The 18,336-nt window shown below is 36.4% G+C and overlaps 2 protein-coding genes across 2 annotated transcripts; both read right to left on the bottom strand.

Moving 5' to 3' along the window:
* Positions 1-873: 873 nt before the first annotated feature.
* On the bottom strand, positions 874-14,131 carry aldh9a1a.1 (aldehyde dehydrogenase 9 family, member A1a, tandem duplicate 1). Its single transcript, XM_033964974.2, has 12 exons — positions 14,046-14,131; positions 13,742-13,898; positions 11,659-11,804; positions 11,142-11,271; positions 8,777-8,911; positions 8,208-8,404; positions 7,416-7,556; positions 2,887-3,075; positions 2,347-2,434; positions 1,761-1,902; positions 1,399-1,511; positions 874-1,135 (listed from the first exon to the last, which is right to left on the bottom strand). Exons 2-12 carry the CDS (start codon positions 13,881-13,883, stop codon positions 1,041-1,043), a joined length of 1,518 nt encoding a protein of 505 aa, XP_033820865.1. The 5' UTR covers positions 13,884-13,898; positions 14,046-14,131; the 3' UTR covers positions 874-1,040.
* Positions 14,132-14,596: 465 nt separating this feature from the next.
* Positions 14,597-17,955, bottom strand: tmco1 (transmembrane and coiled-coil domains 1). Its single transcript, XM_033964978.2, has 7 exons — positions 17,761-17,955; positions 17,348-17,425; positions 16,552-16,611; positions 16,104-16,150; positions 15,932-15,999; positions 15,368-15,512; positions 14,597-15,002 (listed from the first exon to the last, which is right to left on the bottom strand). Exons 1-7 carry the CDS (start codon positions 17,828-17,830, stop codon positions 14,904-14,906), a joined length of 567 nt encoding a protein of 188 aa, XP_033820869.1. The 5' UTR covers positions 17,831-17,955; the 3' UTR covers positions 14,597-14,903.
* Positions 17,956-18,336: the final 381 nt, after the last annotated feature.

Raw genomic sequence — 18,336 nt, 5'->3', positions numbered from 1 at the left:
CAGCAAAAGGCGGTTCCACAAAGTATTGACTTAGGGGGGCTGAATACTTTTGCAGGCTGAACTTTTCAGTCATATATATATAGTGAGACAAATAAGTATTTGAACACCCTGTGATTTTGCAAGTTCTCCCACTTAGAAATCATGGAGGGGTCTGAAATTTTCATCTTAGGTGAATGTCCACTGTGAGAGACATAATCTAAAAAAAAAATCTGGAAATCACATTGTATGATTTTTTAAATAATTGATTTGTATGTTACTTATCTGGAAATTATATATAATTTAATATATATAATCTTTCTACTTCACACTTATGTACCATTTAGTGTTACTTATTCACATAAAGTGCAAATTAAAAAATATTTAAATTTGTGGCTATGACTTGACAAAATTTGAAAAAGTTCCAGGAGGATGAACGCTTTTGCAAGCCACTGTAAGTCTACCAGGGTCAAAAGTTTTATGTTGGTATTTGATTTAGTTTTTCTTCATGTTTGTGTCTAACCTTTACAAATACCAGATGTGGTATTTTGTTTATTCCTTCAAATTACATTAACTTCAAATTATAAATCAGAGGTTACATCCTGACAGCTGCTCTTTACTCTTACTTGTAGTAGTTTTAGTATTTTTTCCCCCAAATTGTTTCACTCTTGAGTAATTTCTTGGACTACTTTGTACTTGAGTAATATTATTTTGAAGTAACATTACCCTTACATTTTGGTTATTTGGAACAGTTCTTCAAACATACATGGCAGAACATGGTATTACAATAAATGTTCTGAAGATGCACCACCAAGGCTTAGTAATTGTCTTGTTGCAAACAATTAACATGTTTATAGTTAAACATTAAGTGTCATAGTGTAAAAATAAACACAAAAAGAACAGAAAATGTATTTTATTCGGTTACAACAAGGTTAGTGTAGTAGCAAGAGCAACAAATGTGGTGGTTTAGCCTAAAGTTACTTATTGTAGTTAGTATTGTGCAACTAAACATTTTTGGCAGTGAGTTTTATTGGGACAACATTCTTAGTAAAAGAGTTAGAAAGCTAGAAGATGCTCTCTACATCGCCCATTTCCACAATAACGGATTTGAGCTGGGAGTAGTATTCGATTGTCACCTGCCCGTTCTCTCTGCCAAAACCTACGAAAAGAGTAAGAAAAAAAGTAACAAAAATCTATATATGGTGGGAGCTGTGATCCAACCACCAGGCGTCTGGTCAGCGGGTCACTCAACTTGTTCCCCAATATATAGTTTTTTGTCATTTATTTAAAAAAAAATAAAATAAAATACTACGCTAAATCAATTAATTTAATTCATATAATGTGGGATAACATACAACAAATCAGTCAATAAACATGCATACAAGGGTCTCATACATATAATAGATTTTAGATAAGACATACCTGAATTTTTGTAACCCCCAAAAGGCACTTCCACGGGGCTGATGTTGTAGTTGTTGATGAAGCAAGTTCCAGCTTCTAAGTTTTCTGCAACACGATGAGCTCTTGAAATGTCTCTAATAGAAAACAGGCAGAAAATGTGTTAGATCAGGTACAAGTTCAAAGTAAACAAGGTATATAAATAAGTATCAACTTTTCCAAGTATCGCTATTGTAAGACCTTTGATATAAATTGATTAAATAGGCTTTTTGTTCTATCCCCAATGCTAATGGCCTCCTCATTGGCTTTCTGTGAACCTAATCTACCAGTTCAAAGACCGCATGTAATAAAATGGCTGTATAACTCAATCCTCCATTGATACTGACCTGGTGAAAACTCCTGAGGCTAATCCAAAGGTTGTGTTGTTAGCTCGTTTGATCACTTCCTTCTCTGTGTCAAAAGGCATCACCGACATCACCGGGCCAAAGATCTCCTCCTTGACACAAGTCATGTCATCTCTGCAGTTGTCTGAACAGACAAATACACTATGTGAATGGTATGGTACAAGAGGATATGGTTAAGAGGGAATAGAGAATGTAATGAATGTAAGTGTCAAAGGCCCTACATTGTGCATTATTTAGGCTTATTATTAAGATCTTTTTTAAACTTTGTACTACATGCAATACCAAAGCTATGCTGTCCAACTTCCAATAATGTGTGTGTGGAATACTGAAGCAATTTATATTAACCTAAAATAAAGGGAAGCTTGCTTAGTAGATATTAGGCTGTGTATTAGTGGAGATTTGAGCCCCAAAATGCTAGTGTGGTGAAGTGAAATAGTGTTTTGACTTCTAGAGAGAAAAAACAAATACAGTACGCAGGTTAACAAAATTTTGTGAATGAAACAAACCACAACTACTTGCATGGTTTATATATACATGGTTAAATGTATTTTTTAGAACAATAGCATACCCAATACACACGGTGACATGTAATACCCATTTTGGAGTTTGGGGTCACTGGGGACAAAAGACTCTCCTCCACAAAGCACTTTGGCTCCCTACAACAAGAGCAGTTTAAGTCAATAAAAAAGAGTAACAATTGTATTTTATTTACAGACATTGACTGGTACATTACATTACTCGTGTTGCCCTCATCATCCTCCAATAATCCATAAACCAGGAATTCAATTTAATCCAATGCCATGCCTTTACACAGATGCAGTGGGGTGAATCATTTTTGAGATAGTACTGCATAGTAACATTCTGTAGCATTCTTTTAGCTATAATTTAATTTAACTGCTTGTATTTTACTCTACTTGTACAAATGCTAATCTGTATTTTTTACCTTATTTGACAGGTCTTTTACTATTTAAGGGCTAAAAATAATCTAAATAATTAATCTTTGCTATTATATTATGATGTGTGAGGTAATTTTCCTAGTGGATGAACATTTTTCTACCACAGAAGTACCACTGAACAACATCCAGGCCTCCATGAGAGCCTTACATACCTCCTTCTTGGCCTGTTCCACAAAGCCCAGCACTTTCTCCAGGTGGGGCTTACTGATGAGAGCTCCCATCTGAGTGTCATCCTGCAGAGGGTCACCCACACGAATGGCTTTGGTCCTCTTCACCACCTCCTCTAAAAACTGAGGCAAAATCTCTCTCTGCACGAATACTCGGGTCCCATTACAGCAAACCTTTCAATGAGACCAAAGCAGATATGTCATGCTTATAGGCAACAATTTCATACACCTAATATAGGGTTAAGGTTGTATAAATATTGAATTGAGCAATGGTCCCTCAACTCAAAAGTCAATTCCCGATTTTCTAGCACATGCTGTTTCAAGCTGTTTAGGCAGAGATCTATACACTGGATGTATTTCTTAGTGACCTCTTTCATTTTTCGAAAGACAGTTTTCTTAATTCTCTAATGACCTGAGCTTGTGCTTGTTTAGTGTCCGTTTTGGTTCTGCAGGGGCGGGATTTTTGGAGGGTTTTATTTTATTTTCCTTTTTTTGGGTTTATCTCAGTCTGTTGTAATTCCAATGTTTCTCTTCACATTATACTTTACTTGTATTGGAGGTCTGATTTATATAATTTGGGCCAAACCTGGCACATTAAATGCCATTGTGTCACTACTTTTAGTTTGAAACGCTTATATGCCATTATCTGTAGGTTCTAGTGTAACATTTGTGAGTTGGAATACCAGGGGGTTAGGGAAGCAATCAAAGATCAATAAGGTCCTTTCTCACCTTGACAGTTTAGGGGTCAAGGTTTTCTATTTACAAGAAACTCATTAAAAAAAATCTGACCATATGAAGATATATAGAAGCTGAGCTGGTCAATCTTATCATTCTCTTTTTAATGGAAGAGCCAGAGGCACTGCCATTCTGATTCAAAAATCATTACAATTTACAGCATCAGATGTTATTGCAGACTCTGGGGGCCGCTACATAGTTGTAACAGGCCATATTGCAAATATAACATTACCATTCTGGCAAACATATATGCACTAAATTGGGACAGTGACAAATTCTTTTCAGATTTTTTGGGTGGTGATTTTAATTGTCGTCTAAACCCTTTATTGGATAGATCCTCGTTGCGAGTGTGACACAATTTTGATGCCAAAATTAACTAAATCTGCACAGGTAATCAATGCATTTATAAGAGGCTAACAAGCAAAGATCAGGTATGATTCATCGTATCTCACAACTCAGAGAAACATTTGCTTCTGCACCTACACCTGATTTGTTGAAGGAGCTGCTTCTTGCAAAAATAAGATGGATATCCTATTGTCTACTGAGGTTGAAAAAAAAAAAAAGAATTACTATGAATTTGGAGATAAAGCAAGTAAGATACTTACTCATCAACTAAAACGGCTCATTACTAAAATTGATACGCCAGAAGGTTCTACACACGATGGCAAAAACACGATTGATAGTTTTAAGGCTTTTTACTTGTCTCTCTACACCTTTGAGCATGATATGCAGCCTGACGTTAACTGCCTCTTTTCCCATTTAAAGTTACTCCAACTCAGTGAAGGATCTCAAAATAGTCTTGAAGCTCCAATAACTGTTGAGGATTTGGGAATTGCCTCTGGTAAGAGTCCTGGACCAGATGGGTTTCCACACATTTTTTTAAACGTTTTCCCATCAATTGATTTCTCACCTTTTGAACATGTACAATGAGTCTCTTGATGTGGGTATTCTTCTCCAGACATTAAGAATGGCATCCATCTCTCATTGCAAAAAAGGGCAAGGATCCAACAAAATGTGCATCCTACCGCCCCATATCTCTGCTGAATGTTGACATTAAAATTTTAGCTAAGGTCTTGGCCTTATGCTTGGAACATGTTCTGCCACAACTAATCTCTGCTGACCAAACAGGCTTCATTTCATAAGAAAAAGATACTCTTTTTTCAATATTCACAGATGATTTAACATTATTTATGGCTCACCCAGTTCCTCAACCCCAGAATTAATTCTGTTAATGGATGCTGAAAAAGCTTTTGACAGGTTTGAGTGGGATTACCTTCTTTATGCACAAAATACCTTCTTTATGACAAAATTCAACTTTTGCCCTCATTTTATAAATTGCTTAACACTACTCCCTTTGCATTGGTTTGCATAAACGGGTTATAGTCAGAGGCATTCCCCATCTCTCGTGGGTCTCGCCCCTATTATTTGCCCTGGCTCTAGAGCATCTGGCAATTGCAATTAGGCAAAATCTGGTAATAAGAGGCATATTTCGGTCTTGAACAAAAAGTATCTTTATATGCAGACGAGATGATCCTGTACATCTCAGATCTGAATACTTCAGTCCCTGCTGTCCTCTCAAATTTTGATGCATTTGGCAGTATCTCAGGATATAAAATAAGTAAATAAGAGTGAAATTTCCCCTGTTAATTCTAAGGCACAGGCATACCCCCTGGATCAACTACCCTTTAAGGTTACTAGAGACAAGTTCACTTATCTTGGTGTTCATATAACAAACAAGGCCAAAAATCTTTTTCAAGAAAATTTTCTTCCCCTGGTTAATGACCTCGGAGAGAATATAAAACACTGGTGTTCTCCAAATCTTTCAATTGCTGGTAAAATAAACACCATCAAGACGAATGCACTCCCAAATTCAGTTATCCCTTTTTGTGCATCCCAGTCTTTAAAAAAAATGATAATATTATCTCCAGTTTTGTTTGGGATCAAAAGCCACCACCCCTGAGTAAAGTCTATCTACAACGGCTAAAAGAATTAGGCTTCCGAATTTCCAGTTGGCAGCGAATATCTGTCCAATTGTTCACTGGTTATATGAAGACCCAGGTGATGGCCCTTTGTAGTGCATTTTGGAAGCACGATCCAGCAGTCCCACCTCATTAGCTGCCCTAATGTACTCCTCACTTTCTGCTGACTCTTATCTCTTCACAAAGAACAAACAGGTGTCTGCCACTTTTAATATCTCTATGAAACTCCATGGGTGGCACTCCCTCTCATTTAGAGCCCCTATTCATGGAAATCATATGCCCCCCCCTCTCTTGAGAGTAATGCTTTTTTAATCTGGAAGAATAAGGGGAATCAAATCTATCTTTTTTAAGAATGGACAATTTATTTCATTCCAACAACTCTGTGTTGATTTTGACATCTCAAGTACACATTTTTTCCGGTATCTTCAGATTTGTGACTTTGCTAGGAAGCAGTACACCCTATTCTCCGCCCCTCCTCCTCAACTAGACATTGATAATTTGTTGACAACTTTTAAGTCATTTACGGTGAAGAAATTAACTCTTTACAACACCTTATCCTCTTTACGTACTACATCTCTGGATATTATTGGAAAACAGATGGGAACGGGATCTAGGAGTAGGTTTACCAGCTGAAGATTGAAGTGTGGACCCTCTTCAAAATTTTGCCCCAATCTGTGCCTGACATGGCTCGTTACATTGTAAAATAGTACATCGAACTCACTGGTCAAAAGACAAACTAGCGAGGAGGTTTCCGAACACCGATACAACCTGCGACCGGTGTAAAATAACACAAGGTACATACTTCCACAGATTCAGGAGCTGTACCAAATTGGTCCCTTTCTGGACTCAAGTGTTCAAGATGTTGTTAGGCACTTTAAGGCTTCCCTTGGACCTTCATTCAATGACGGCTCTCTTTGGAGTCATGTTGAATCCTTACCCCCTGAACAAATACCAACAAGACTTTGTGGCCTATTGTGCACTCCTTGCTCGTAGACTAGTTTTATTAAACAGGAAAAATGCACTGCCTCCATCACACTCACAATGGATTAAAGACATTCTATATTTTATGAAACTCTTAATGGACATTCCAAATGCTGTTGTTTTTGTTTGTTTGTTTTTTTAATCTGGCAACACTTTCTTAAATATGCAAAAGAAAAACTGGATATAATAATTTGATGAAAGCCCTGTATCATTATAGCTTTTGCTACACTGTAGTTCTTCTGTTTTAGAGCTGGGGCTGTATTTAATATGTGTAATTATTATAAACCTATGTTGTTTCTTTTAATTGCTTATTTATGTTTATTTTCAGTTTTTTATTTACTCATTTACTTACTATTCAGTTTTATTCTGTTTAGTTAAAATTTTTGGGGTCTTGTTTGGGAGGGTCAGGTTCTATGTTATGTTTATGTATAACTTTTGTCATAATGCTTTTTTGTATAACATGAATATCTTTATAAATAAAGTGTTAAAAAAATTAACAGCTGAAATTCTTCTTTGCAAAAATTATTTCCTTAGTTTTATGGTTATTTTATGCTAAATATAAAACCAGTTAAACCTGAAATCCCTAGAGCAAATGTTTACATGGCAAGTTTATTAGAATTAAAGTGGTGAGATACTAAGTTACAATCCAAAAAAACTAAAACAAATAATCACAGTAAAATTAACTTCAAAAGAGAAGATTGTAGAATTTAAAAGCTTTCAGTCATATGCACTCAAACAGATCCTTTTTGAGCCTGGTTTTAAACACTGTCATGTAAGATTTATTCACAGGAACAATAGAAATTAAAACTGTATTCTTACCTCTCCTTGTGTGAGGAAGTTAGCCATGAGAGCGCCTCTTATGGCATTCTCCAGGTCACAGTCTTTGAAAATGATGAGTGGAGATTTTCCTCCGAGCTCCAGAGTCACTTGCTTCACCGTTTTGGAGGACATCTCCATCACCTGAGGACAGTTGCATAGAAACAACAAAAATGGTTACTGCAGCACTGAGTACTTCGAGGATACAACTACAAGTTTTTCAATGCCACATCACCAAGCCATGGATTTCAGAATGATGAGAAAGTAGGTCTGTTGCCATTGCAGTTAACATTTTGAAAAAAATATGTTTTGAGAGGGAAATAGACCTAAAAATGTTTGTTTATTCAGCTTATATACAGTTTATATAGCGTTTATAGTTTAAATGGAGCAGGAGGACAGCAGGTGGAATTTGCTGTTGGACAGTTAAATTGCAGATTGCTGAGACCAAAAACACATCAACCAGTTACTGGGCCTATCCACATGAACCAAAACTTGCAACGTTTAACATTCTTGGACAGCATAAACAACTAATAGCTTCAGAAAGTGTTTACTCAACCCGACTTGATTGTCAAGACTTTAAGCCACAAGATCAACATGGAAAGTTTGTGAAGCCAGTCCCTCAACATTTTTGTAACTTTGTATATTTCTTTCAAAAACAGTGAATTTGCCAAAAAGGTATATAGACCCCTGCCTTCCATCTGAAATTATGACATTATAAAGTTTATGATGGAAAGTATGTTAATATAATATCAGATACTGCAATGGCTTTGGTGGCCTACTAAGCGGGTTTTGCACCTTTTTGCCTGTTGGCACACTGCCAGTGAAGGAGACTTTCGCAACCATGGGGTGATGACAGAGAAGGGTCCCGGTCTGGGCTCCTCCCTGCACCACACAGAAGAGTCCATCCGGGACCCCAGCCTCTTTGTAGATCTCAGCCAGGATCACAGCAGTCACGGGGGTCATGGGGGATGGCTTGAACACCATGGCGTTACCTAAAATTGAGATATTTCTGTCTATTACTGATACTTCTTCTATGGACAAGTTTATTAATAAGTTAAAAAACTCAGATTGTGTTAAATAAAACTCAGAAAACGACAGACCAGTACCGGACACTTAGCTTCACCCCCTGGGAAATATTAATGATATGAGCTGCCAAGTATCAATAGCATCATTGATAAGCAGGACTATGTATTGCATTGCAGTTATACAATAGTATGAACTAACAATTTTGCAGGAATTACAATTTTGGGGAACTGAGATTTTTCAAAATGGTTATAAAATGGTTATTCAATATAAACAACAGTGTGGAGGCTGATTATTACATTATTATCATGATTAGATTTTGGAAGAGGCCCTGAACTCACCACAGGCCAGAGCAGGGGCAGACTTCCAGGCTGCGATCTGGAAAGGGTAGTTCCACGCCCCGATGCCCACACACACACCCAGAGGCTCCCTCCTAGTGTAGGCAAACGCTCCTCCAGGAAGCTGAATGTGCTGACCTTGGGAGGAGGCAAATTCAATACAAAGACAAAGTGTGTGTAGCTGGTTTTGCTACTGAAAATGCACAAAATCTCATGTGTGTTAATATATGTAAAATCTGACACATCATGGGCATTTATGTTAATTAACATTTCAAAAAGGTAGTCACTGCAGTTTTAAGCTCAAGGCACTTTATTAGTATTTAGTTGTTTTGAGCTGTTCTGGACACTGCTATACATTATCACATATTATAAACCTGATCATTAGTGTTGTCACAATACTAAAATTTCAATATGGATTCCGATACCACAATATCAGAATAAAAAGCACTCTTTCTTTAGACATTATAATGTGATTTTCAACATTAAATCATAGCATGGTAATGTAAAAGAAAGTACTGTCTTATAACCACTGTTCAGGAGAAGTTCATTTCTGTCCTGTGAATGTGACTTTTATCAGTATTGATTATTAAAACTAGTATCAAAACTAAAAACTCATTCAAGCAACGAAGATGATCTGATTTCCAATACTTTTGACAACCCTAATGTATACCAAAAATGTACAGGGGCTTGCAAAAGTATTCCTTTTTTTAAATTAGCATTTCATGTGAATGAGTAACACAAAATGGTACATAAGTGTGAAGTAGAAAGGAAATTACAGATCATTTCAGTTTTGTATATTGTAATTATTTATTTATTTATTCTTTCATCTGGAAAAGTGCAGCATGCAAAAGTATTCAGCTCCCCTAAGTCAATACTTTGTGGAACCACCTTTTGCTGCAATTACAGCTGCAAGTATTTTGGGGTATGTCTCCACCAACTTCACACCTACAGACTGAAGACTGTTTGCCCATTCTTTCTGGCAAAACAGTTCAAGCACTGTCAGATTGGATGGCCGTTTGTGAACTGCAGTTTTCAGATCTTGCCAGATTCTCAACTGGATTTAGGTCGGGACTTTGACTGGGCCATTCTAACACATGAATATGCTTAACTTTAAACCATTCCATTGTTGCTTGGGCTTTATGTTTAGGATCATTGTCCTGCTGGAAGGTGAACCTCCACCCCAATCTCAAGTCTTTTGCAGAACCCAACAGGCTTTCTTCCAAGATCGCCCTGTATTTAGCTCCATCCATCTGACCAGCTTCCCTATTCCAGCTGAAGAAAAGCACCCCCACAGCATGATGCTGCCACCACAGTGTTTGACTGTGGGGATGGTGTGTTCAGAGTGATGTGCAGGGTTAGTTCTCCTCCACACGTTGTGTTTTGCTTTTAGGCCAAAAAGTTCGATTTTGGTCTCATCAGACCAGAACACCTTCTACCACATGTTTGCTGTGTCCTCCAAATTATTTTGAGCGAACTGTAAACAAGACTTCTTATGGATGGTTTTCAACAATGGCTTTCTTCTTGTCATTCTTCCATAAAGACCAGATTTGTGTAGTGCACGACTAATAGTTGTCCTGTGAACAGATTCCCCCACCTGAGCTGTGGATCTCTGCAGCTTTTCCAGAGTCACCATGGGCCTCCTGGCTGCGTCTCTGATGAGTGCTCTTCTTGTTAGTTCTGTAAGTTTTGTTGGCCATATCTGGGTAGGTCTGTAGTTCATATTCTTTCCATTTCCTGATGATGGATTGAACAGTGCTCCTTGAGATGTTCAACGGTTGGGAAATCATTTTAGATCCAAGCCCCGCTTTAAACTTAACCACAACGTTTGGCGTGCACCTGACTTCATTTTGTGGTTTGCTCCCCAATACTCTCTTAACAAACTTTTGTGACCTTCACAGCACAGCTGCATTTATACTGAGACAAGATTACACACAGGTGGACTCTTTTTAGTCATTAGGTCAACATTCACTCTTTCCAAAATCATCAGGCAACTTCTGAAAGCAATTGGTTGCACTCAAGAAAAAGGGGGCTGAATACTTTTGCACGCTGCACTTTTAAGTTTTTTATTTAAAAAAAATTGGAAATCTTGTAAAAATATTTCCCTCCACTTCACACTTGTGTGCCATTTTGTGTTGCTCATTCACATAAAATGCTAAGAAAATGTATTTAAATTTGTGGTTGTGACATGACAATATGTGAAAAAGTTCCAGAGGGATGAATACGTTTGCAAGCTACTGTATCTGGATAATATGTCAATCACACTGCAAAACAATTGGAATATGCATGTTGACAGAACAGTCCACACAATTATTAAAAAATAAATAAAAAATATTCTAACCCTTTTAAATTGACACAGGAAACTACCAACCTGCAAGAGTTCCTGCCATCCCTGCGTAGTACTCAATGCACTGCCAGGCAATATCAATGTCCACCAGAGCCTCAGTGATGGATTTGCCATTATTAATTACCTCCAGCTTTGCAATCTTTTCTCTTCGTTCCTGTTTGTAGAAACAGTAAAATAAACTAATCCTTTGTATACAATGAGCATTTATATATGACAATATATTTTTCTTATTACATAAGAGGTTTGTTAAGTTATGCATACGCATAAAACAATCCATTTTGACAAAAGTAGGTCACCAGTTTATGGTCAGGGAGGTTTAATCAATAACTAGACTAGACATTACTGTTGTGCAATATCAGTTGTGATGACATGATACAGTTGTATATTTGAGCTACTCAGTCCAAGTAATCTCCATATATATATATATATATATACACACACACCGGTATATATATATGGAGATTGCTGCAATTACTGATAATCCTAGTATATCCTGATATTTGGGTTATTGTTAATTGCCTAGGCAATAACATAACTGTACCCGGATAATTCTTGCAGCCTCAAGCATCACTCGTGCTCTCTCCATTCCTGCCTTCTTCCTCCAGATCAGGTACGCCTCGTAAGCATTTTTAATAGCCTCATCCACCTCCTCAGCTCCACACGGGTACATCTGGCACAAGACCCGCCCTACAGGAATGCAAGATATTTTACATGGATGAATGAGAGATGCTAGATAGAATGGAGCTGTATATAAAGTCTATGGTTTGGAAGCATTTATGCTTCTTTAATCCCATGATTATTTACATTATAGATTCTCACTGAAGGCATAAAAACTATGAATAAACATGTAGTTAAAAAAAAAAAATCTAAATAATTTTGCTTTGATCACTATTTTGCACTTTGCGTTTTAACCCTGACAAGGCACACCTGTGAAGTGCAAAAGGGGGCTACTTTGAGCATTTGAAGATAATATAGAAAAAAAAATGTTGTCAGGTTATTCAACTTTTTTTTCTTTCTTTACATACAGAATACATCAAATATATGCTGCAAGGTATACGAAACTATGTAGCAGTCTATAAAAAACAAAAAAGGGTAGAAAAACAAAAAACAAAACATTGAATTAAAACAGTGATAAAAGTGACCAGATTGGCAGCACTGAAGCGTGCCCATCAACCCTTGCCTGCCAAGTCATTCAATATTTCCAGATTCTGACCCATTTCAACTTTGCACTGGGGGTGTTGGAGAGCCATTTTAAAAGACTTTTTTTTTAATTCACACATCATTTTATCCAAATCATCAAAATACGCAAATGCTACATTGGGGTTGTCTGTATCCGAAAGTGTGTGTAAAAGTTACAGGTATTTTTACAATGTCAAAATGGCAGCTTCATTAAGAGTTCATTATGACCACGCCCTGAAACTTATGTAATTAAAAAAATGTTTTATCCCAGATATGGCCTGATAATGCTGCCTCAGTTTGGAGTCCGTTAAGACATTAGGGCCAGATTTTGGACACCTGTATATCTATACACAATGTGTATTTAGGCCAAGTTTAAAGTGTTTTTGATGAAAACAGTTATAAGCGATTTTGTCAATCTTGGGTTTGATCCAATATGGCCGACTTCCTGTAGGGTTTAGGGCAGGGCCATAATATAATTTTTCTACATGTCCTGACATCATCTATTTTTGATGCCAAGTTTCATTTGTCTAGGATTACATTTTTATGCGCCAAGTCTTTCCATATTTTTTTTCTTGAGCTCTTCTCTCAAAATAAGAGCTCATTAAATTGTAATTTTCAATACCACTTAAGCAGCAAACAATAATGTATAGACAATTCATTTTTGTGATTTTTCTCAAAATTGTACAAGGACAAGTTGTTGACTCGCTTTGTATGCACATTCATTCTCGTGCCCTAATGTCAAAACTTTTGACTGGTAGTGTACCAAATGTTCCTGTAGAGTAGACAAAGAATTTGAATTTGTGTTGGACCATTTCTCCAACATAAAATATCTAATAGCCAACAAAATACATTTGTACAAGTTCAAATAATAATGCATGTACTTGTTCTACTGTGTTTAAATATTGGTCTAAATTGAGATTTGAGAGACATTCTTTTGGGGAAGCACACATTACACAATAGCTTTTTCTACTAGGTCTGAGTTTGTTGATTAGAAAATATTTTTAACTGTAACATACTATCCCCGGGGTGTTCCCACATTGTTTTCTCTTTATTTGGATGTCTGTTCCAGAGATAAACGCCTGTCCAACCCCCCTGGGCTGTATTCCAAGTTAAGTGTGGTTTGTGAGTTGAAGCATATTTGGCCTGAATAACCTAGGCCAGAGATCCTTCTCCAAAGGTCAGTTACAAAAACGAACAGCACGTCTCTTTAGTCACTTGAAATAGAAATTATGTTTTAAAGCCCAAGGTTTCATCCAAAAGTGTAGGACTACTTATGGCTTAAAAAGTAAAAAGATTGTTCAGTGTAAGAAGTTTTCTGAATTGTGCAAAGCAACAAATTCGTAGGTTATGCAATCAAGCTTGAAATAAATAAAAGACAAGTTTTGATTTAGCCTATTGGAAATAGTTTACACTGTATTCTGTGCGTGCTTCCTTGCATGAATTACCCGTGGCTGGTTCAAAGACGGGCTCTGCATCGGACTCTTGTCGGGGCTTGACTCTTTTCCCTCCCCAAAAATTGAGGTGATCCGTTACAGACACAGTTCCAGTGCAAGCTCCAGGCATCGAGTCGAGTAGAGATTGGGCCATTTTGACGCGTAATACCTGCAAAATAATACAATAAAAAGCATGGGGAAACTGCGCAACAAGCTTGCCCGAGGCTAACTTGCAGCTAGCATGTTAGCTAGAAAGCTAAGACTAACGAAGGAGGAAGACAGGCAAAAAGATAAGAAAATAGCATTGATAGTTTACCTTCGATGCTCTTGCATAAGGACTGACTAGAATGAAGACATTGGTGAGTTATTAACGTTTAAACGCCCCCTTAGATTGACACGCCTCCTATGGGTGCGTCTGGTGGTGCTGGGAGTCAAACATGTGGTCATCCGCAGGTCATTTTAGGTAATTTAGTGTGCAGAGAAATTGGTCAGAAAGAAAGGGCAATACTATGAGTTTGTAGCTTATGTTAGATATCAAAAGAAAAGTACGCTAATTTTGCATTCCACAACTTAAAAGTAACCGATGGTCTGCACTTTTAGTTTTTAAAAAGGTATTAGTCACGCCTGAACCTGGGTTGCCAGAGCCTTAACCTCCATATAGAAGACACATAGTTTTTTGCCAGTATATGGACAGGCCATGTCTTCATGTGAAAGCTCAGAACCTCCTGACACTCCCTGAGCTGCAGAGGCTGCACTAGCACTCTTGAGTTTTTAAAAAAATGACTACCGGTAATCTTAAAAAAGGATAAAATGTGGATAAAACTGACACCAAATAAAACAATCAAATGAAAAAACAAGGCATTCATCACATTTCACTCATAACATTTTATTAATATTAACATGTGGATATAACTGTGTCCTACAATAATACTGTCAAAATAATAGTTAATTAAACCTAGACACACTTTTAATTTGAAAACCAATTAATTAAGAACCTTTCTCTATATAATTTAGATGCAAAGTTAATACAACATTTTAAATAAACAAATGACAGGTCACATTACAGTAAAAGAAGTTTCAGTTCTGTTAGTGACCAAAAGAGGGAGTCTTATAGCTGCATATACTCATTGATACAGGAGAAAAATGGACACTCAACCATGAACAGATTTGATGTTTAAGAAAATTTTGCAGCCTGTGGAGGGGGTCCCAGAAATCCTCCGGCCTGTTTAGTGGCAGCTCTCGATGGGGCAAGACCAAGCATTTTCTGGATATTCTGGTGAAAAAACATTGGAAAATGCATTAGTTTCAAGTTACAGTTGTACTATCACATTTAGCATAGAGCACACTTTTGGCTTGTTTTGAATCATTGTATTAACACGATACAAGTACCAACTTAATTGAAGTGTTGAATGAAAGAACGAACGGGCCCACCAAAGTACCACACTATGAATACCACTGATTTAGACTTACCACTTTACCTATACCAATTGCTTTACAATTCATTAAAAATCTCAATAAAAATTATATTCACTATTGTATTTGTTAATCAGCTCGTCTGAGTATATTTATTATACAGCAGAATATATAAATGTGTAAGGTATTTTGACCAGAAGATTCTCATAATGCCAAGGGAGTTACCTGTCGAATGGACATGGTGCAGAGAATGTACAGAAAGATGAAGGAGCAGTCGGTATAGTCTTCTCCCAGCAGGTTTCTGTGGGACAGGCCCTGGATATAGGACAATGGCACGAAGGGCAGTTTGGCCACCACTCTCCCATCAAAACTGAAAAAAAGACAGGTTTAAGCAAAATAGAGAGAAGCTTTTTAAGTCATAGTACATCAATTTTATCATCATATAAAAATCCATAGGATATTTTACAACCCACAGCACCTTTGAAAGTGATGAAATGGTTAAAATAAAAAAACAAAACAAAAAATCTTAATTAAAAGTATACTGAGTAACACTTATGATGGGAAGTACCTGCTTGACTCCACTGAGATGTTATTGCTTTGTTTCAGAGATAGGCATTAAAATTATCTGATTATCTCCATGGAGACAAGCAGGCAAGAAACCCCTAACTGGAAAAGTTACATAAGGAAGCTTTTAAAAATTAAGTAAAACCACATTAAATTAGTATAGAACTTTTGATTTGTACTTTATCTTACATAGAATAGATTACCAACCCGTTTGAATCAACTTACATGGAGTTGAACATTCCCATGAGAGCTGTAAAACAGAAGCCAATGGCAAACATGGACTTCATTCGCACCTGCAAAGAGAGCATAACATAAATAAAAATTAGGAATTGTACAGCAATTAGGATGTATCGGTAAAATGCTGCATTAATTTGTATTAAAGAACAATTCAACTCACCATAGATAGGTCTCTATTGTTATTCTTAAGCTTCTCCTCTTGTCTTTCTGTAGTAAATGCATGGAAAATAGAGTACTAAGTAGTGTTGTCACAATATGAACATTTAAAACTTGATTTCAAAAGTAAGGAATTCAATATTCAATACCGATTACAATACCAAAATGAAGATGGAAAATGCTACTTTTTAAATAATATGTAATTTTCATACACAAAATAATAATGCTTTCTCTAGGTTACCATGAGGTCTCATAAAGCTCAAAATCATACGAAAATGTTCAGGAAAGGTCAAATTTTAAGTTAATGTTTTTTTTTTTTTTTTCAGTATCGATGCTTTTTTCAATATTAGGTTTAATCGAAAGTATCTGATTTTCAATACTTTTGACTGCCCTAGTACTTAGAGTGGATATAGTTAAATTAATTCAATGTTACACTTATTGCTTATTCTTACCAATTTTTTTCTTTTGTTGACGCCCAGCAGATTCTGTGATGGTTTCCTTTTTCTTCTCAACTACAAAAAATATAAAAAGAAAAAATGTAATAATCAATGCCACAGTCCACAGCCGTACTTGTACACAGCCTCGTCACTTCTTGCCTGGATTACTGCAATTCTCTTCTCTCTGGTCTCCCACAAAAAACACTCCATAAACTTCAGCTGGTTCAGAATTCAGCAGCTCGCATCATCACACGCACCCCTTCCATCAACCACATCATACCCATCCTACAGTAACTTCAGTGGCTCCCCATCTCACACCGCATCCAATATAAAATCCTGCTCCACACATTCAAAGCCATCCATAACCTTGCACCTCCATACCTCTCAGACCTCCTCCATATTGCCACACTCGCTCTCTCCGCTCCTCTTCCTCTCTCCATCTCTCTGTTCCCTCAGCCCGGCTTGTCACCGTAGCTCTGGAACTCTCTCCCCCCTGACCTCCGCAATACTGACACACTTAAAAAAATCCAAACTTAAAACCCACTTGTTCAGACTGGCATATTCTTTATAACCCACACCTGCCCTGTCCTTTTTCAATGTTTTTTATCTGAATGCTTTTAACTGTATGTTCATAAATGTTGATTTTAACTGTCTGTATATGTATATATATTGTATGTAAGGTGACCTTGACTGCCCAGAAAGGCACCCTATAAATAAAATGTATTATTATTATTATTATTATTATTATTATTATTATTATTATTAATGCAGAATAGCAGATATACGATTGTTCTTTTAAAGATGCACTTACGTTTTTTACTTTGTTTTTCCACCTCAGCCTTTAGCCGTTTGTACTTCTCTGTCCTATACACTAACACCCAGGTTATGCCTTGTAAATAGAAGATTTATGTTAGCACAGGTAAACAAACATTAACTTACAATTGAATAAGATGGTCATTATATTGGAGAATTTTCTTGTTATATATTCAAGACTACCAAAGGAAATGTACACTATAACTTGTATGCTGGAGGTCAACATATTAGTTTTCCAAACATAACTTTAGTTCATGAATTTACTATAAATACAAGCTTTCAAGTTCACAAGAGATCGATTGATATGCTGTGTAGCTTAAAACAGAACTATCACAAAAACAATTATTATCAATGTCTATTAATTTTAAAGGCTGCCCACTTGAAAATAAGCTGACAGAGGTTCCCACTTACCTTCGGCTAACAGCGCTGTGCAAACCGAAATAAACACAATAAGAATAGTGTCTGCAAACATAGTGGTCATCGTGTTCGTTTTATAACAATCTCTAATCACACCTATTAATAAAAAGTAGATTTAGAATTATTTATGCGTGATTTACACAAAGCGCATTACACCGGTGAGCAGCCGGGCTAATGCTAGGTCAGCGTAAGAAAGGTCACGCATGCACTGAAGTATTTCCGGTTCAGTTCAATAAATAAATAAATAAATAACCCCTTTGGAGACGATAGAATAATACGCTAATGTGTTGTATACCTATGAGATTTTATTTATATATATATATATATATTATATATATATATATATATATATATATATATATATATATATATATATATATATATATATATATATATATATATATATATATATATATATATATATATATATATATATATATAAATAACAAAATCTAACAAAAAATGCAAAAAAAAAACATTACAGTATAGGCATATTCTAGTCTATTTCTGTTTACAATAAAATGTCTTGACTCATCACAATCTATATCCTTGGATCCATCAAGCTACATA

The sequence above is a fragment of the Periophthalmus magnuspinnatus genome, chromosome 4 (assembly GCF_009829125.3).
Source record: "Periophthalmus magnuspinnatus isolate fPerMag1 chromosome 4, fPerMag1.2.pri, whole genome shotgun sequence".
NCBI lineage: Eukaryota > Metazoa > Chordata > Actinopteri > Gobiiformes > Gobiidae > Periophthalmus > Periophthalmus magnuspinnatus.
This window is presented reverse-complemented; position numbering and strand designations above follow the sequence as displayed.

Bases quoted from the DNA above. Each gene is read 5' to 3' on its own strand.
- aldh9a1a.1 (XM_033964974.2), bottom strand. From the start codon at position 13,883: ATGGCCCAATCTCTACTCGACTCGATGCCTGGAGCTTGCACTGGAACT. The intron at 3,076-7,415 runs GTAAGAATACAG...TCTCATTGAAAG, and splicing joins ACTTCCTCACACAAGGAGAG to GTTTGCTGTAATGGGACCCG. The intron at 1,136-1,398 runs GTATGTCTTATC...CTCTTTTCGTAG, and splicing joins TGGGGGTTACAAAAATTCAG to GTTTTGGCAGAGAGAACGGG.
- tmco1 (XM_033964978.2), bottom strand. From the start codon at position 17,830: ATGACCACTATGTTTGCAGACACTATTCTTATTGTGTTTATTTCGGTT. The intron at 16,612-17,347 runs GTAAGTGCATCT...TATTTTTTGTAG, and splicing joins GGAAAAACAAAGTAAAAAAC to TTGAGAAGAAAAAGGAAACC. The intron at 15,003-15,367 runs GTAACTCCCTTG...TTTTTTCACCAG, and splicing joins GCACCATGTCCATTCGACAG to AATATCCAGAAAATGCTTGG.